This window comes from Cataglyphis hispanica, chromosome 16 (genome assembly GCF_021464435.1).
Source record: "Cataglyphis hispanica isolate Lineage 1 chromosome 16, ULB_Chis1_1.0, whole genome shotgun sequence".
Lineage (NCBI taxonomy): Eukaryota > Metazoa > Arthropoda > Insecta > Hymenoptera > Formicidae > Cataglyphis > Cataglyphis hispanica.
Window position 1 is genome coordinate 205968 of NC_065969.1, and position 22367 is coordinate 228334.

Here is a 22367-nt window from a genome sequence, read left to right on the forward strand (position 1 = left end):
TCGGAAAGACAGGCTCTAAGCCTATTTCAAGAGGAAGAAGAAAAAGACATATAAATAATTTATAATATTATAATTTATAATATTATATAATATTATATTATAATAATATTATAATAATATTATAATAACATTATATATATACAGGGTGTCCAAAAATTCGCGCAACATCCTTTAAAGAGAGGTAGAAGGTGTTATTCTGAATAGAAAAATCTTGTATCATTTTTTTCTATAACACTATCATCCGATCTTTAGCTGGACGCACGGTCGGTGAGCCGCGCGCCTGGTAGTATGCGTAAACGCTCAGATGTTTATGACGGCTCACCGACGTACGCTCGGCTGAAGATCGGCGATGACAGACCATACCTCACTCAATAATAACTCTTTTATTAAGCGTTATAGAAAAAAATGATACAGGACTTTTCTGTTCAGTTTAACACTCTTTACCTTTCCTTAAAGAGTGTTGCGCAAATCGTCGGACACCCTGTATATATGTATAATTCATGACATATAATATATATTTTATAATATTATATAAATTTAATCTAAAGAGGAATCCTTAGATATAAAACAAATCCTTATTTTCCTTTTATAGTTTTCCAAAGCAAATTACAATTCGCGATTTGTGGTTAGATATTTTGGGTCTTAATTTATCACACATCTCAAATGGAGCACGCATTTGTTCCGCTTATTTTAAAGAGGAATTTTTGGATAGAACAAATCCTTTAAAAATTAGACTTAGATCAAATGCATTGCCATTTAAAATTGAGGAAGAAGGAGAAAAAGAAGTATCGTTTGTTGCATGTTGTATGTTGAAAATTCTTTATTTCTAAAAAATGTGTAATCCAACAATAATTTTATTTTAGTATATATTATTGTTACATTATCATTTTAACACAACCTTCAACATCTAAAGAAGACAAGGCAATAATGGTATCGTTAAAACGAAGATATAAGTCTCCAGAGAAGTAGATTACGACAACAAATTAAATTTATGAAAAAAGAACATGCAAAATAAATTCGAGCATTACAACAAAAATTTTGTCGACGGACTCATCAAGTTGTCACATTGAAACGTTTTGAATATATTAAAAGAAGAAAATTTGTTAAATAAAAGGCAAGCTGATATTATAGATATCTTAGATGGTGGATTAAAGAATGCAATCTTTAATCGTTTAATTAAAAAACAAAATAATGAAGTTGTGCCTAAGCAATATGAACCGCATATACGTTCATTCGCATTAACCCTTCATTATTATTCTTCTCGTGCTTATTAATATATTCGTACTGAATTTAATTTATGTTAACCGCATACCAAAACACTTTTCTTCGTGGTATAAAATTGTAGATGGAAATCCTGGTATTAGTACGGAAGCATTAGAATCTATTGCAAAACGTGTAAAAAATACAAATTATATGTTATTTGGAAGTCTGCAATTCGATGAAATGGCTATTCGCGAGCGTTTAAAATATGATGATTTTAAATTTAGTAGGTATGTTGATTTAGGAACTGATATTGGTTACGATGATAGCATTTTAGCAACTGAGGCTTTAATTTTTTTGGTTTCGTGCATAAATAGTACATGGAAAATTCCTATTGCATATTATTTGGTAAAAGGAGTTTCTTCAGAGGAAAAAAGTAATTTAATAACGGAGTGTCTCAAAGCTTTGCACGAAACTGGTTTGAAAATAATATCTATTACTTGTGATGGAACACCAACCAATTTTAGTGTATTTAAATGTCTCGGATGTAATCTTAATGATACTTCTTTATTGCAAACATAATTTCCACATCCTGTTTCGAATGACAAAGTTTTAGCTTTTTTTTATCCTTGTCATATGTTAAAATTAGTAACGCTTTTGGAGACATCCATAATTTAGTTGATAAAAATAATCAGACTATATAATGATCACATATTATAAAATTGCACGAATTGCAAGAAAGTGAGGGAATGCACCTCAGAAACAAATTGCGGAATGCTCATGTCAATTATAATAAGCAAAAAATGAAGGTATGATTAGCAACTCGAGTTTTTAGTAAATCTTTGGTTGATTCACTCTTATTTTGTAAAAACAATTTAATGTTAAAAGAATTTGAATCTTGCGAAGGAACAATCCAATTTTTATTAATTTTTAATGATTTGTTTGATATTTTAAATTCAAAAATTATGCATCAAAATGGATTTAAACAGGCTTTAAATTTAAAAAATATTGAATTAATAAAAAATAAATTAAATGAATGCAAATTATATATTTTATCATTGAAAAAAGAGAATGGTGAATGTTTAATTAATTCTCGTCGCAAAACTGGATTTTTAGGTTTTTTAGGTTTTTCTAATTTGTATTGAAAATGTATGCGTGTTATATGAAGAATTATGTGAAAAAAACAAATTTTTAAAGTATTTACCTTTTTACAGACTAAGTCAAGATCATATAGAATTATTATTTGGATGTTTAAGACACCATGGAGGAGGAAATAGTAATCCAACTGTTAGGCAATTTAAAGTAGCCATGAAAAAAATTTTAGTTCATGCAGATATTCGTAATAGTAATACTAGAAATTGTATATCTTTAGAGGAAATATCTATTTTACATGTTTCATCAGCTGGTAAAATCCAACAATCGCAAGATATTATAAATTCCACCAGTAGATTACCAATATTATGATGAATTTGAAAATTGTAATGTTAATGAAAATGATACTTTACCATTATTAGATCATTATTATATTTCTGATATTAGAAAAATAACAGAACTTTCTAAAAATATTATTGAATATATTGCTGGGTATCGTAAGACAATTAAAAAAAAAATTGTTTTGCAAAAATTGTTTAAATGTTTTAATAGCAAAAAAAGAAAAAATAATTTAATAAATAGAAAAAATTGCGGAGGATTAATACAACCTTCCGAAGAAGTTGTAAAGATTGCTCGCAAATGCGAAACAGAAATTCGTTGTGCTATTTATGAAAGTAGAATATTTATGAAACAAAAATTTAATGCAGGTTATTTAACAAATGTGATTTTAAAACAATTTATACATATTAATTTATTTAATGATTTAAATGAACACATACACAATCAATCTTTTATGGAAAACCATTCTATACATTTAATACGAACTATTATTCAAAAATATATGAAAATTAGATTACATTATATAACTTTAAATAGCATAAATAAATCTAAAAGTTAGCGTCAATTTTTCAACAAACTTATATTATTCAAAGATCAATGAAGAATGTATTATATTATATATATATATATATATATATATATATATATATATATATATATATATTGTATTATGTGTATTGTATTATCTTTTATTATGTATTGTATTGTTGAATATTTATTAGTATATTGTATTATATGTTGTATTATTGTATTTTATTATTTGTTGTATTGTTGAATATTATATTTATCAGTGTATTGTGTTATATGTTTTATTAGTGAATTGTATTATATGTTGTATTGTTGAATATTGTATTTATTAGCATAGTATTAAATAAATTAATAAATATTATCGATATTTATTATAAATAAATTTTATTATATATTAAATAATATATATTAAATTTTAATTAATAATAATATAATATTATAAAAGTGTATACTATAATAGTCATTATACATATAATTATAATTATTATTCTTTATTTGTAATTTTATAACAACCATATTTAAAAAAATATATTAGTTTAATATATTTTATTATGTTTATATTTTGTTTGGAAAACATATTTATATATTTTAAAATATATAAGTATATATATTTTAAATATTTATATATTTATATTTATATTATATTTATGACAAAGTTTTTAAATTTATAGACAAATATTGCCAAAATACGTGTGTGATAGTTTGACAGCCGCCAACACGAATATCATTGATGTGAATTTGCGCGAACAGCCAATCAAATTTAGACATAATTTACCTCGTCGCATCGTCCCGCAGTGGCTTCCTTTCCGTAATGATATGCTCGTCCCTATACTTCTATGTCTATGCACGCGTTACGTCTCAGCGACGCTCTTTTTCTCTCTATATCTCAGTTAGTAAGAAAAAGATTGCTCTCTACTTTTATAGAGCAACCTGCTTCCACCGGCTATACTCCACGAACGGACGAGAACTAGGACTAACCTAGTAAATCTAGAGGAATGACGTAGCGCGGAACTAGTTGGTTACTAGAAAGTTTCACTAGGTATTTTAGGGATATAAACGTAACTATGTATATGTAATTCGAAAGTTAATGAGGTTTAAAGAATAGAATTTTAATATTATAATAAAAGAAAGATATCGATTATGTATCTAAATATCTAATATATTCATCTATGTTCAAATGATTTTTAGTTAATTGATATTTTAATTGGGAGCTTAGATCACGAGGAGGAATTGTTAAATTATGTTGGTAACATTCCTTAAAATGTGTTATATTTTGATATAATTGGTTTAGTAATATAAATTCTGGCGTATACGTAAATAGGCTAGTAGGATCATTTATTAGGTAGAGTTATTAGTTATTAGTTAAGTCAGTTCAGTTTTATTACAAATTTTTATTTGTGAATGTTTTTGAATGTCTTTATGAAATTTATGAGAAAATTTCAAGCGATTTATAATGGTAAGAGAAAAAGAAACTTTTGCAAGATATTATACGAGGTTTTGATCTACTAGTAGAATGTTTAAACTGAGATAGATTAGAAATGCATTTGACGCGTTTCTTTATGCCAGACCTATGGTTCCGTTCTTTACAGCAAGCTCGCTTGTATTGCGGATTCACCATATGCAAGGAGCTTGTTACTTAAGATATATATATATATATATTTATTAGAAACCGTGCAAGAGTTAGAGAATTAAGATTTGAAAAGGAAGATTATAATAGAAATTAAGAGTAATTAATAAATTGTAGACACTAAATAATAGAGAATTAGTTAGATCAAATTAATTTATTATGAGAATTGTCTAAAGAATAAAGTCTTTTATTTAATATCAATACTTGATTATATTATGACTCTGAATTTCTGATAGAAAGAGAATGTTTAGAAAAGTGTCGAATGTCGCCAGGGGCACCGTAATAAGCGCTCGGCAACGATGAAATCTTAGGAAGAATAGGTAATGTCGCCAGGGCACCGTAATCAGCGCTCGGCAACTAGGTTCAAAGATTGGATTGTGTTCCGAAAATTAGATAATAAATTTGATTTCAATTTAATCTCCTGTTGTCATTTCTTGTGGGAGGTTTTTAAATCGATAGGAAACGCCGCCAGGGCACCTTGATCAGCGCTCGGCAACTAGGTTTAAGGGTTATATAAAGAATTCAAAAAGAAAGGAGAAGTTCGCTAGGGCACCATAAGCGCTCGGCAACGAGGTTTAAGGATTATATTCAAAATTTAAAAGAAAGGAGGGAGTCGCCAGGGACACCATAAGCGCTCGGCAACAATGGATTTCCGGAAAAAGAACAAAATGTTGCAAGATTAAGTCGGGTTTAAATGACAACAGTAGTGTATATTTTGCATGGAATTTATAAATCTTACTTAGTATTGATATTATGGGGGTGTTTTAAATAATAGTAGGATAATAGATTAAAGTTGGCTGACTGGAAACTGTCAGCAACTTGCTAATGCTTGACAGGGGATTTCTTATTATTTAGAGGATGAAAAGGTAATTGAATGATATTAGGGGTTGTCGATCAATTGAAATAAAGTTTCTAATATTTATGGAAAAACGGGGATTTATAATAATTGTAAGTACTTACCGTGATGTGGCAGGAAAATCCTTCCTTCTGCTCCAGTTCTGGTCGTACTCTGTTAGGCCTTTCTCTCGTCCTTTAAGACCTCGGTCGTGGATGAGGTAGGCCGGATAAAAGTATATACAGACGTATGCACACAAAGTTTTTATTATTTCCTTAGTTTTACACAACTTAACACTGAATCGACAGTAATAACAATTAATATGTTAATCGAAATTGTATAACGAATAGTACGCGAACAATAACCAGAAGCAGAGCGGATGAATGATTCGAAAATGAGTTCGTGAGTGAATGAATGAACGAATAATACGGAGCGAATACTTGTACGAAATAGTAATGAAATAATAATGAATAATGCTGACTAAAAATGAATGCTTGAAGACTTTTCAATTGAATAACTCGAATGCTTGAATGTAAGAATTGAATAACTCAAATGCTTGAAGACCTTTTAATTGAATGACCCGAATGCTTGAAGACCTTTTAATTGAATGCTTCTGAGGTTCGAAATAGCCGGCTTATATACTGTCGAAACAAAGGGTTTTTGGGCCGTGTACAGATCACGCGTTGCGCTCTGGAATGTTCTTAGGATGATTCAGTGGAGGACTTCCGAGAAGAAAGATTTATAACAACAATTTTTCTGAGAATTGTCGATCGATATGTATTTGCCTATTAAGTTTCGGCGCTCGTGGTCGTAGCCGTCGCGAGTCCGTTCGACTTATTGCTCGCAATATCAGGTTTCACTGATATGAGGCCTCTTATGCGCATTCTTTTCAGCTTAATTAATATTTTATAATATAAAATCCTTAATAATATAGTTAATATTTATGCTTATTAATTTATGGAATCATTTGTTCTATTTATTTCAGTTCTGATAATAAGTTGACAATTTATATAAAGTTATGGCATTCTATAATTTAGAAAATAGATATTTTAGATAATATATATGTAATGTATATAATTTATGATTCCATAGAATATAAGCCTCTTAAATTTATATTTATGGTTGCTTGATCGATACTACAATAAAAGCATATTAATTTTATTAAGATCATTTCTTATGGAAGCATTCGCGCATTATATAATAACCTGTTTTAATTATTATAATTTTAATTATTTATAAAGTTAAATTGTATTGAAAGTTTGTATGTGATGTTTTGGATAAAATAATTATAAATATTTTCAACAAATTATTATTATATACGTTTTATGATTCTATAAAGTACGACGCATTTACTCAATTTAAGAGTGAGTAATTATTATATATATATATATATCTGTCTGTATGATTAAATATTAAAATCTTAAAAGTTAGATATTATCGAGTATAGTATCGATATTATCGAGTATGAAGCTCGCTCGCAAGTCCGTTCTTAAAGTAATCAGCAGGTTAGTTCAAGAAAGTCATTGCTGTACAGCTAGCTAGTTCTAAATAATGCTTCCTGATTCGTCGATCTAAGGAATTCTCAATTCCTTGCGCCATCAATTATTATTACTAAAAGGATTAAAATATATTCGGTTTTTAGGCTAAATAACCATATGGAACTAGAATGATAAGCGATTAATGAAATTAGTTAACAATTAAAATAAAAGCAAATGGATTACATAATTATTCCATAGGTATTTTGCAGGGATAAAAGCGGTACTTAATTACTAGCCAAAATATAGTTTTTAAAATTGACAGGAAGTTACACACGTATGCTTTTGCGTGTAAAGCAACAACTTTTATAGTTGAATAAAATGCTAACCATAAGTGCAATTTGTGATTGATAAATAAATTCGCGTATTTATGCTTTACGGCCGTATTGTGTGATTTGTAAGCGTGATACTGTACTCTAATAATAATATTTTATTCTGCCACCAGAGGTCATGCCTTCATTTGACAGATCCCAATAAAGAGCAATCTTTTTCTCACTTTTTCTCACAACCGAGGTATAATGAGAGAAAGAGCGTCGTTGAGATGTGTAACATCCTGCCAATTTTAAAAACTATATTTTAGCTAGTAATTAAGTACCGCTTTTATCCCTGCAAAATACCTATGGAATAATTATGTAATCCATTTGCTTTTATTTTAATTGTTAACTAATTTCATTAATCGCTTATCATTCTAATTCTATATGGTTATTTAGCCTAAAAACCGAATATATTTTAATCCTTTTAGTAATTCTAATCGATGGCGCAAAGAATTAAGAATTCCTTAGATCGACGAATCAGAAAGCATTATTTAGAACTAGCTAGCTGTACAGCAGTGACTTTCTAGAACTAACCTGCTGATTACTTTAAGAACGGACTTGCGAGCGAGTTTCACACTCGATAATATCGATACTAATATCTAACTTTTAAGATTTTAATATTTAATCATACAGACAAATATATATATAATAATTACTCACTCTTAAATTGAGGAGTAAATGCGCCGTACTTTATGAAATCATAAAACGTATATAATAATAATTTGTTGAATATTTATAATTATTTTATTCAAAACATCACATACAAAACTTTCAATACTATATTCAATACAATTTAACTTTATAAATAATTAAAATTATATGGTATAAAGAGAGAAAGAGCATCGTTGAGACGTAAAACGGGGAGCACACACTTTTGCATAAGCGCATAACCATAAACATAAAGAAATTGATTGGTCCACAAATATAGCATAAGGAAATGAACCAATCAATTTCTTTATGTTTATGGTTATGCGCTTATGCAAAAGTGTGTGCTCCCCGTTTAAGTGAGCATCTTTAGATAAGCGATATAATAAACATAAAAAAATTGATTGGTTCATTTTCTTATGCATACATTTGTGAACCAATCAATTTCTTTATGTTTATGGTTATGCGCTTATGCAAAAGTGTGTGCTCCTCGCTTAACAGATGTAAATCGCCTAAGGAAAAAGTACATGATCGACTCCCTGATCGTCGGTTGTCTCTCCCTAACTTGCCTGAAGATGGCGCTACCATGATCGTGATATTTTGCTCGTAGAGGCAGCCCATGAGCCAATTCGTTTATTAATCGATCATTCCGGGAGTCGCCGTGCGTAAATTCGTACTCAAGTTGTCGCGGTCTTGAGATAATAAGAGGCATCTTGATACGTATCGTCAAGAGAAATGTAGTTGTTAAACGAATTTGTGCGTGAAACGAATTTGTACGTTGTTGCCACATAGCTGAGGTGTCCTCGCGAAGTGAGATATGGTCATCAACATGCATTTGGCACATCGACGATTCGCACGACGCCGATTGAATTAATAAAATCGTCGAAGCAAAAAATTAATGTGAAGTGAGACACACCAGAGCTATGACGAGATAACAGATGCAGAATGAGGCACAGCAACAGTGGTAACCTATTCGGTTATGCGGTCCTCACATTTACGCTCTCTCGTCTCAAGGGTGAGTTCATTATACGATTGCGATATGTATATGTGCGCACTCATATATATAGAACACGAAGAGATGTATATATCTTCATATATACATATATATATATATGTGTGTGTGTGTGTGTGTGTGTGTGTGTGTGTGTTTGGTGTTGTGTGTGTGTGTGTGTGTGTGTGTGTGTATACATCTTTTTATATTCTATTCTATTTTTTATTTATAATGTCATCAATTTTGTGCGAATGCTTATGCATTGTATCCGCGTGTATCAAGGTCGAATATTCTTTCTTGAGAGTTATCAGAAAAAATGGGGCAAATTGTATATATAAGAAATATAAGAAGTTAAGCCGATTCAAAAAATTAAAGACTGCAATTCGATAATAATAATAATAATAAAAAATATTTTGTCCCCAATGATTAAGTTTCTTCAATCTGAATCTTCAATTATAATCTGATATGGATTTAAGGACCAGAGCACATTTTTGCGCACCATAATCATAAGCATAAATTGATTGATTCATTTTCTTATGCATATAGTTACAGACCAATCAATTTTCTTATGTTTATGATTATGTGCTTATGCAAAAGTCTGTGTTCTGGCCCTAATTCTTTATGATTCCTTATATATATTTAATTTTTTCTTCTGCTTGTTTGCATCTGAACCCATGCGTATATATGCGTATATATTTGTAGCATGCAATTTTCAAGTATTATATCTATTCTCATCTAATTAAAATAAATTTAATTTTAATTAAATTAAATTTAAAATTATTTATTAAAAATGAGTGATTAGAAAATAAAGGAATTTTATATCATGCGAAATATATATAGCTTTATATATTTAACACAGGATATATTAAATAGGGTGTCTATTCCCTAGAAAAATATGGGAAACTTGGAATTTTCAAGTATTTTTTTTAACCTGGACAAATCAGGGAATTCTCATAGAATTTTATTAGAATTCAGAGAATTAAAAAAATTCTTTTTTTGATAATTTTGCTTTTATATTGTAAGCAATTGGCAATCTGCCGATAAGTCAAGTTGTGAATTATATGCTTTTTATTATAAATATATATTTGTTTCTGTTTGTTCAATGTTCAATGTTTTAACAATAAAATATGCAGTATATTTTTTATTGTAATTTTTAGTGATAAAAATATTATGTAAATAACAATGATCATCTTACGAAAGCTATTTTTTTAGTACATTTGCAAATCAAAACACTTGAAACTTAAAAGGCTTTGTATTTTTCCTTTGTATAAGTGAGAAGAGTGCATAATAAAAAATTTTATTTTAGAAAGTTACACTAGTTTTTTAAAGATTTGCTTTATCTGGAATTTTGAATAATAATATCTGGAACTTTTAGGGATTTTTTTTATAAGATTTGAGTAGATATAAACTTTTTATTTAGTTTTTCCAATCTAACTTGTAGCACACTTCATTAAAAAAAAAGCCAAATAGATAAAAGATTTAATAGCACAGATAAGAAATAAATAATTATTTATAAATAACTATTAGAGGTATATTGTAGGTGTATTAGTTTTTTTTTTTTTCATATCTTTTAATTACTTTTTTGTGTCTCTCTTAATATCAAGTATATGTTTCTATATTTATAGTACATGCAGAAAGTGGAGTTGCTTGTAAAGATCAAAGTGGACGTACTTTTGAAAGCGGTATCTTTTATACTCCTGGACCAGAACCATGTACTTTTTGTGTTTGTGATAATGGCAATCCAAAGTGGTGTAAAGCTTTTATTTGCAAATTTCTCGAGGTATGTAGTATTAAAAAATATATAAATATGTAAAGTGTAAATGTAATTGAAGCATTTATAATTGAAGACTTATAATTGAAAATTAATAATGGAATGTGTAACTTAAAAAGTTATATAAAGTTAATTTCTGTACAATATAGGAGAATTGCAAGTCTTTTCGTCGAGGTGATACCTGTTGTGAATTTATTTGCTTGGACGATACATTGTCAATATCTAATGACAAAGTCGATGGAGCAGGAAGTAACGTATTAGATGGAAATGCAAGTTATGATATAGGTTTACGATCAATTGCCAGTTTTGTGACAGCAATATTTTCTCTGAGTCTGTTATTCTTTCTGATACATCGTCTGCGTCAGCGTAAAATACAAGGTAGAGGAATGCCCCTCCCTCTCTCTCCCTCTCCTTCCCTCTCTCTCCTTACTTCTCTCTCTCTCTCTCTCTCTCTTTCTCTCTGTGTCTCTCTCTCTAGGATATCCCAAAAGTCTGGAAATGGTTGAATATTTCATAAACAATATATTTTAGAAAATAATATTTTGGATAAAAGTTGTAAAGTTTAAAAAGACGCATTTAATGACAATATTGATTTGATTATATTCTATTTGTAAATAGAAACCGTCATTTTTAATTGCATTTTCTTGTAGCTTATCTCAAGAGCTTTTCAAAACACTACAATAAAGTATTTTTTTTTTTATTAAGTACTTTTCGAGTTATGGAGTTTGAAAGTTATAGTGCCGCCGGCATTAGCATAATCCAAGTACCGCGTGGAGGTTGCATGGTCGGATTTGTACTGTAACTTTCAAGTTCTACAACTCGAAAAGTACTTAATAAAAAAATACTTTATTGTAGTGTTTTGAAAATGTCTTGAGCTTTTTGTAGCTAAGCTACAAGAATATACAATAAAAAAAGGGAATTTCTATTAAAAAATTGTAAGTTGACCTTGACCTGACTTTGGCGATGCCACCCATGATCAAATTAATACTGTCATTAAATGCGTCTCTTTAAGTCTTACAATTTTTATCTGAAATATTATTTTCTAAAATACATTGTTTACGAAATATTCAACCGTTTCCAGATTTTTATACCCTGTATATATATATATATATATATATATATATATATATATATATATATATATATATATATATATAATAGAGAGAGAGAGAGAGAGAGAGAGAGAGAGAGAGAGAGAGAGAGAAAGAGAGAGAGAGAGAGAGGAGAGGGAGAGAGAGAGTAAGTAATATATTATTGAAACAAAAATAAATTATATAATTAAAATATAAAAAATTTAATATGTGATGTGTACTAGTTTGTGTAGCGGGTCGAGAAAACAGGCAACTTGGAGAGGATCAGAGAAGCTTAGGCAATATGGGATATTTGGACAGAGGATTGCCTCATGGAGTTCCCATGGATGACATATCTTGTGGGACAGGTTATTCACTATGGAAACCACCTGGCAGCAATTATTTCCCTCGTGGCGAGGCACCTCCACCTTATGAGGAAGCAATTGCTGCTGCGAGAGCGGAACAACTGCTATCAATGAATCCGCACACGTTATTATCGATGAACTTCTCTGATAATTATATGCCAAATATTAACAATCATACAAACATGTCGGTCATCGCGGACGCACAAAACGAATTAACTATGAACGCGCAAGCTTCATCCAACGATAATCATATAAGCACACCCTTGATGTCTTCATCGAGCAGATCGTTTCCTAGTCCCAGCACATACGCGCCTGGCAACTATCGACCGGTAAGTCAAAATATCAATGCAACGTCCACTGTTGGTCTGAATACTAGCACATCTACTACGAATTTTACAATGGGAACAAACATGTACGAGAATCTACCCATCTCGTCAATCAATACGACTAGTTTCAATGAAAGTCAACATTCTGGGATGAATAGCGCCAGTACGCAACAACCACTATTACCGATATCACATTCTACTATTCCCAAGAATTATCGCCAACATACGACGATCTTTCCGCGTCAGAGCGGAAATGGCGCGTTCACGATATCGGCGATTCTGTCAAATTCAGACGTGTCTTCTCATCGCACAATTTCGCGAACGTTAACGTCTCGTATTACCGGCAGAACGAAGGATGTTCTGACCGATTGTTCGGCGAAGGATTATCTCCGCTTATCACCTAACAGTATCGCGGCGCCTCATGAAAGTTCATCTCATTCGGTGCAATTGTCTGCAGCTGCAACTTGCCCGAATAACTATAAAAATGCTACCAAAGATGTGGATACGTTTTATACGAATGATACTCCAATAGCGACAGCGTCCACTTTAGTAACGCAATCTGAAACGTATAAAATAAATACGGCAGACGTATCCGAGAAGACTTGCGAATACACAGTATGTAATGATAATTTATTGTAATATAAATTTCATTAAGAGGCGGAACATTTATTAAATACGAAGTTTTATTTGTTATAGCCTTCGTTGAGTGCAGCTAACGAGATGAATGCGAGCGGCAGTTTCGAATCAATGACGTGTACATGCAGCATGCAAGCGTTACCTACTCTGCACGATGACACAGACGACTATCGAAGTGAATGCGAGAATTGTAAAAGTGCGACTGGTTCTCGTTACTATTTAGATAATGAAGACGAACTAGTCACTTCTCTTCACGAAACCATGACATTACACAGGAGACCAGACGAAACAACATCAAGTGCCACACCACAGTATTATAGAACTTCACTTACACTGCCGACGAGTACACGCCAACGTACAAGGTGATGTATATTTGATTACTATCAAATTATACAATTTTGTAATATTTTTTTTATTGTAGCATTTTTTTTTAACTATTTATATAAAATATTATATTTGCATCAATATTTAAAAAGATAAATTATACATATGGAAAATTTTCTACATATATTTTTAAAATATCTTTGTATTTAGGATTACTGGGGCCCGTGAAAATTGGTTCAACACCATGCCAGAAAGTTCTAGCGGGTCTTCTGACGAAAACTAAGAAAGGAAAAAATAGAAAAAAAAGTTTAAATGCAAATAAGATTATTATAATGCATACAACAGACATACATACATACACAGTATATGTATTTGCATGTGTACACAATTATTAAAATTATCTATATAGAGTGTCCCAAAATTATTGCGCTTCTGCTCTCAGATGAGGTTGTTGGTAGAATGTATTGTCAATACAATAATAATTTTTGCATCATATTAAAATAAAAAACAAAAATATACAGATTTTCTATATGTTTAACGATATAAAAAAGAGCTCTATTAAAAAGCTTCACAAATCTCTTCATTTCTTCATACAACAGCAATTCGTCTTTCAAAATTCCCTAACTTCCCTATATTTGAGAGAAATTGCGTTTTTGGGACATCCTCTATAGTGATCGTCATAATTATAATTATTATATATTATAATCATGTCGGCATCATTATTATCATTGTTATCATTGTCAATTAACAATAGAAATTTGTGAATTCTTATAGTGAAACTTTTTAATCCGGAATAAATCAAACAAAGTTCAGTGGGAAATTTCAAAGTAAAATTATATAAACTTCTGCACTGCATCAATATCACTATTACTATTTTTATCATAATGTAAGAATATCTTACATCATGACTTTTATTATCGTTATTGCATTATATTGTGTTACCATAACAATTTTTTTTTGTTAATTTATTTTATTCGCCGAACGAGAAAATTTTTGTTAAATTAAAAGAGATATACAAATTTTAATAATAGATCTTTAATGTAAAAAATAGAATAAATTCATATCTGTATATGTATATGATATTAGGAGAGAATCATAAAAATATATGTAATAAGTCATAAAATTCATTCTATCATGGAATGTTTACAAACGCGAAATATCCATTAATACATAAACACACACACATAAATTGCAAGGAATCGATTTATATAAAAAAATTAGTGGTCCATTAAAAAAAAAAAAAAAACTTAACTTTTATATAAAGCCAGCGTCAAACGATGTACGTTTTTTTTATATGATTAGCTTGGATGCTAGCTCATATAGTGTACGTTGCTTGGTTTGTTGTATGAAACGTTGTATAAAAACATCACACGAAGTAAGTTTACTGTAGTTAGCATTGTATGAAGATATCAGACGAAAGAAAATATAGCTAATAGATTGATAGGTTTTGATAAGTTAGAGGCCAATTTTACTTCGGTTAAATTAATCGACGGACAAAATTAGCAGGGTGGCAAATGATAAGAATGCTTGGTTTTCCTTCACCTCCATTTTTTGTTGTCATCCTGCTGATTTTAACCGTCGGTTAACTTAATCGAAGGTGGTGAAATGGGTCCTTAAATAAAACATTTATAAAAGATTCGCGGTTTGAGAGAAATTATATTCGGGAGTTGATTGTACAATATTAATATTCTGATAAACGTCAAAATTTATTTAACACATCAACAATGAAGTAGTTTTGAAAATATTTCCGACACGATTGGTGCATGCAAGGAAGTAAGCATGAAATAATGCAACGGAGCGAACATAGAAATCATACAAACTAGCTTTTTTTTTATACGTTGGGAAATGCTTTATACATATCTTCCGCCTGGGGGAGGCGGAGGGTTATGTGGAACTTACCGGGACGGCATTGTATCATCGCTCCGGCATACCCACTAAACCCAATGATGGCCTCTATGCATGATTGTAGAGAGGGCTGCAGGATCGAACTCAGTATACAGCCGCCCTCCCTCGTACTCGGTCCCCGCTTCACGATGTGTGCGTGACCCCTTTTTCTGGGGGCATACAAGCTAGTATATAGCTAATTTTAGGGCCGTAGCATAAAAAATTTAAGCAGTAAAGCGGGGAGCGCACACTTTTGCATAAGCGCATAACCATAAACATAAAGAAATTGATTGGTCCACAAATGTATGCATAAGAAAATGAACCAATCAATTCCCCGCTTATGACTTAAAACTTAAGAATTTCATCCATAAATCATCTGAAATTTTCAGTGTTGCTTAAGTTTTAATATAGCTGCCTTATTGTTCGACTGTGATTGATCAATTTGCTTACATCTTAAGCGTCGTCTACAATAGGAATAAGAGTAGAAGTAAGAGAGGAGTAGGAAATAAAAATAATTTATTCGCTGACGCCCTTACTTCAGCCTTCTTAAACCGGAAATAGCCCTCTTCTACTCTTACTCCTATTGTAGACGACACTTTAAGTCTTAAACTGCTTAAGTTTTTTTGTGTGCCACGGTCCATACAGAAAAACGTACATCGTGACGCCGGCTTAATCTTAAAAAATGACTATAATTAAAATAGTTAAAATTATATATTCTAAAGTTTTTTCTCTCTTCAAATTTTATCAATTTTGTTGAAAATATTTTTTGTAATGTTTTGATGTTAAATTTCAAAGAAAATATCTTATCACACTTTATATAAAACATTTTGTGTGTGTGTGTGCGCGCGCGCGCGTGCGTGTGCGTGTAATATATATGTGTCATATATATATATACACATATATTATATAAATACATATATACGTATATACAAGCTGTCCGGTAACTTTTGACACACTCGAAGGTAGATTAAATCAAACTGAAAAGAAAAACTTGTTTTTCTCCATAACGCTTAATAAAGGAATTATTATTAAGTTAAGTCTTGCCTATCATCGCAGATCTTTAGCCGGATGCACGTCGATGAGCCGCGCGCCAGTGTAAGAGAGCGCCCGCCGCTATGGCGGCGCACTACTTATCAAGTTCACTGATATGCGTCCAGCTAAAGATCGCTAATTAGCCTTTACACAATAATAATTCCTTTATTAAGCATTATAGAGAAAAATGATATAGGACTTTTTTCAGTTTGATTCAATCTATCTTTACATTTCGGATGTTACTCAAGGATGTTCCAAAGTAACTGTGACAACGCTTATGAGTGGGTACAGCACAGCAAACTGAACAGAAAAGTCGTTTACCATTTTTTTTATAATGCTTAATAAAGGAATTATTATTGAGTAAAATCTGGTTAATCGGCACCGACTTTTAGTTGAACACACGTTAGTGAGCCGCGCGCCTAGTAGTAGTGCTGCTGTAACAACAAGTACACTCACATATACTGTTAGGCGCGCATCTCACCACGACTATATACAGGGTCCCACCTGCTTAATGCTTAATAAAGCAGTTATTATTGAGTAAAATCTGATCTGCGACGACTTTTAGCTGAGCACATATCGTGTTCAGCTAAAAGTCATGGTGAGATGCACGCCTAACAGTATATGTGAGCGTTCCTGCTATTACAGTAGCATATATATATTGTATTTTTATTATTATTATATTTGTTAATTTGCCTACGCGCGTCGCACCAACAAGATATTAAAGCGGTCATGTGATGAATTTTTGTGAATACGAGTGAGTCCGATGTTTCTGGGAATAATTGGAGAATATTAATATTATTTTAGATCGCTTTCGACGATAGAAATATCCTAAGATGTGCATTGTAAACTTTATAATTTAAAATTATATATATTTTACAGATATGTATTTCAAGAATTTGTATATATATATACATATACAGTGTCCTAAACCACCCGTACACTCCTTTTCTTTCAAAAACTAAGCATTTTGCAGAAAAACGTTTTGAACAAAAATTGTATGGTTTTGAGGGGAATATAAGATGCTGTCACTGATTTGATTTTGGATGCATCGTTAAGGTCGTTAAGGTCAAGTCAAAGACACTTTTAATTTCTTAAAAACCCCCATTTTTTATTGCATATACTTATAGCTTATGTCGATAGCTTTCCAAAACCCTATAATAAAGTATTTTTCTATTAAGAATTTGTTGAGATATTTTGTATCTTAATCTGACATATTTTAATATAAAATATCTCGAAAATTATTTAGTTTTTGATAATTGTAACATTTTTATGTACAGAATAATAAGTTGAATCAAATGGTGTACAGAAAATAATTGTTTTAAAAAAAGTGCAATTATTTGCAATATATTTTTTATAACAATTATTTAATTTTTCTTTACACTATTCCTCTTATTATTCTGTACATAAAAGTATTACGATACAATTATCGAACACTAAATAATTTCCGAGATATTTTATATTTTATATTAAAATATGTCAGATTAAGATACAAAATAGCTCAAAAAATTCTTAATAGAAAAATACTTTATTATAGTGTTTTGGAAAGCTCTCGACATAAACTATAAGAATATGTAATAAAAAATGGGGGATTTAAGAAATTAAAGGTGTCCTTGACTTGATCTTAACAATTCCATCCAAGGTCAAATCAATGAAACCATTTTATGTACCTCTCAAAACCATACAATTTTTGTTCAAAATGTTGTTTTTTTCTAAAATGTGTAGTTTTTGAAAGAAAAGGGTGTACGGATGGTCTAAGACATCCTGTATAATAATATATATATATATATATATATATATATATATATATATATATATATAAATACAGGGTATTTTACAAAGATTGTGCTTCGATCACACGAGCTTCGTAGTGTCGCACGGCAACGAAAAGTGTTTGGTCTTACGCGTATTTCTCTCGTCGCGAAGCCAAACTTTTTGTTGCCGTGCGACACTATGAAACTCACCGCTGTCACGCCTAAAGCGTACGTCTCATAATCTAGCCGCGCAAAACGCATGCTGCTCATTCGTTAATACTTTTTAATTAATATTTCAATAATTATTGCAAAAATTGCAAAATGGTAAAGGACTTTTCTGTTCAGTTTACTGTCCTCTACTCTCTCACAAGCGTGGCACAATCTTTGCAGGACACCCATACAGGGTGTCCCAGAATAATGGGGACAAAATTCGTGTGCAGGTAGAGCGGACTAAATTGAGTCGAAAAGTCCTTTATCATTTTTTTATAACGCTTAATAAAAGAATTATTATTGAGTAAAATCTGGTCAATCATCGCTGATTTTTAGCCGGGCGTACGTCGGTGAACTATGCTGTAACAGCTGAGTGCTCATGCATATACCAGAAGGCATACGGCTCACCAACATGCGCCTGGCTAAAGATCAGCGATGATTAGTCAGACTTTACTCAATAATAATTTTCTTATTAAGCGTTGCATAAAAAAACAATGATGATAAAGGACTTTTCGACTCAGTTTCGTCCGCTCTATCTGCACGAGTTTTGTCCCTATTATTCTGGAACACCCTGTATATACATATATATATATATATATATATATATATATATATATATACACACACACAGAGGATATATTTTTTTTATTATACTTTTATTATTACTATATACATTTAGATTTATTTGGCAGAATATTTGAGATTGAGAAAGGATTACTACGTTAGCGATTGATTTTTATTAAATTTCCGATAAGAAACAAAATTGATTTCACATTCATTGAAGAATCTTTGGTTCCTTATGCTTTGCTACTATGTAGATACATGTATAAAAAAGAAAATTTGGCTATGTATTGTAACATTCAAGTCGGAAAGTAACAAAGATTGGAAGTGTCGAAATGTTGACATTAAGCGAGTTGACAACAAAAATGTAAAAATTGTAAGAAGTATTTTAATTGTAAATTGTCTATAATTCGAGTGGAGAGAGGACCAGAGAGAGAAAGAAAGAGAGAGAGAGTGTGAGAGGGGGGAGCAGGAGAGGGAGAGGGAGAGGGAGAGGGAGAGAGAGAGAGAGAGAGAGAGAGAGAGAGAGAGAGAGAGAGAGAGAGAGAGAGAGAGGTACATATAAACATAAGTATGACGTAAACTGCATTTTCTTCTGAACTTAATTGTGGCATTTTTTAAATGTGGTGAAAATAGTATCGAGAAACCTTTATTTCAATATTTATGATATTTATATATTATCTTGACAATTAACACAACGTTCAACTGATTGATAATTCTTCGCAATTGTAACACGAAACTTTTTAGGTTTCTTGGAATCTCTTGTAACTTATTATTCTCATCATATTATGAAATAAAAATGATTAGCAAATAGATGTTTTCTTCCGATTGATCACAATACACTATGAATGAATTTGAATGTTTCTTGTTTTTTTATCTCGTTTAATTTGAGAAAAATATACAAAAAAACACAAATAAAGATTAAATTGTACGTAGAAAAACAAGAAATGATTCTACGTCTGATCAGCTGCCCCCCCCCCACATTGCACAAATTCAATAAAAAAATTATATAATTATACGCTAATTATGCTCTCACGAAATCCATAAAAAAAAATTTTGCGTTCTTTTAGTTTAGCAAAAAATTTTTGATGGGGCTGAGTGGACGGTCAGCGAGTTACCCACTAATAACAAATAATTTTGAAAAACAAATATGCAGAATTTATGCACTACTTATACGCTATTATATCGTGATAATTTTGATTTTTACGCTGCAATCTTTAAGCGACTTTCCTATTGAAGCGAAAGAAAAAATTCTCGTATGATATGTCTAAAATTACAAAATTGGACTATTAAAGAAAATTAATTGAGCACGATTATTGAATTATACGTTACTATATGACAATCCAAATTTTTGCGTTACAATTCTGCTATATATATATATATATATATATATATATATATATAATAAATTTATTTATTTATTTATTTATTTATTACGTGTGAAAATAAAAACAACTTTTAGAAAGATATTAGGTATAAATAAATTTAAAATGTTACAGATATGTTTATTTATTTGTTAATATCTAATTACATAAATATATATATATATATATATATATATATATATATATATATATATATATATATATATATATGAGCGCGTGTATACATAAAACAAAACAGAATAAAATATTTATTTTTCTTGTTTTTGTATACTGTATATTGCTTACTACATATTACTTATTAATTTATACATTTGCTTTGTAGGTCCCTGGTAATCTCTGTGGCTTATTCCTGCAATCACCATATCTGAACAATATATTATTTTGATAAATTATAGCTGTAAAATGTTCAACAATGTTTTCTTCTGAACTTCGCGTATATGCTGGTAATTTAAAAACACCGCAAAAACAATCGCTTCCCTTAAAATATATTCGTCTGGCATAAACAAACATTGAAGTTTCTGGAGTATTTTGCTCAACTCCACATCAATTTTCGTATAATATGTGTCATATACTTTTAATATTAGAAAAAACCAGCAAAGAAATTATTAAACCGGTGAAATGTTATAGAAAATAATTAAAATTAATAATGTGTTACAAAACATTTTAATTTTAATTTTATTACATCTTAATCGTTCTTTAAATTGCATAAATATTATATATTTAGTTAAATATCATATTTTTGTCATATTATTTTGAAAATGTAAATGTTACAATAATAATTATATGTAATATTATATTATTTTGAAGTAGTCATATTATTTTGAAAATGTAAATGTTACAGTCATATTTAAACGTAATAGTATAATGTAGGAAATAAAAAAATATAATTTAAAAATGATTTCAGTTACTCATCAACTTTTGAAATTCTTGTCATCTGTGTGCCTATGCATTTTGTCCAATTCATTAATTATTTTATGGCAACTTTTCAGTTTTAATATAAAATTAATTATAATAGCATCTGGAGATTCAAAATGCAAAATCTTCCAATTTTATTTGCACAAGAAACTTGTATAAGAAACGATTCGCATATTATCATATACGTCACATGATGTAATTTCTTTAAGATTAGGAATACCATTAAATTATTTTTTACAAAGATATCCTACTGACGCTTTGCGTCGAAATATTAATGAAGCAATTATTAAATGTTTTTTTGGTTTCAAAGATTTCAGACAAAATAATTGCTTTTAAATATGTATTTTTTGATATCCCATGTGTAAAAGTTTCTAAAATCATTTTGAAAAATGTATTGTTCTTAAATAAATCTATTGCTTTAATTTTTATCTCTTTACTTTGAAATAATGCAAGAAGAAATATTTGAAAAATGCTATGAAAAGCGGATGTTTGTACTAATGGCATAATTTTAAACGGAATAAAGTCTATAATAATACAATTACAATAAATGAAAAATGTAATTGTGGCTCAGTTATTAATGACGCGATTGAAAATTTAGATTTTGAAAATAAAAATATTATGATGTGTAAAAGGAACAGGCATGTGTGGAAAAAGAATCCTGAGAAATGAACGTGCACAAATTGAGAAAAAATTATGGGATAGACGTTTAACTGCTAAAGTATATAGAGCTGAACCGGCTGAAGAATTAATGACAGTTAGTCATTGGAACTACCACATTTGTATTCAGCAAAAACGATGAGAAATGCAAAGTAAGAATATAGTCCAAATTTTTGCTTTGATGAAGAGCCTCTTCATCAATGGCTCAAGAAACTGTATATAAAAACATAATACATAATATAGGACTAAATCCTTTTTATGTTCATTATTGATTTAATCATCAGATTGCAATGTACAGAGAATATGCTATACGAAGTTATTCTTCAATTACTATCGATGCAACTGGTATCATAATAACCAAACTAGACTTAATA

At 30.1% G+C, this 22367-nt stretch overlaps 1 protein-coding gene across 1 annotated transcript; it reads left to right on the forward strand.

Moving 5' to 3' along the window:
• The first annotated feature begins 8683 nt into the window (after window positions 1–8683).
• On the forward strand, window positions 8684–19849 carry LOC126855581 (uncharacterized). Its single transcript, XM_050603386.1, has 6 exons — window positions 8684–9130; window positions 10732–10886; window positions 11027–11255; window positions 12193–13253; window positions 13335–13636; window positions 13809–19849. Exons 1-6 carry the CDS (start codon window positions 9061–9063, stop codon window positions 13879–13881), a joined length of 1890 nt encoding a protein of 629 aa, XP_050459343.1. The 5' UTR covers window positions 8684–9060; the 3' UTR covers window positions 13882–19849.
• Window positions 19850–22367: the final 2518 nt, after the last annotated feature.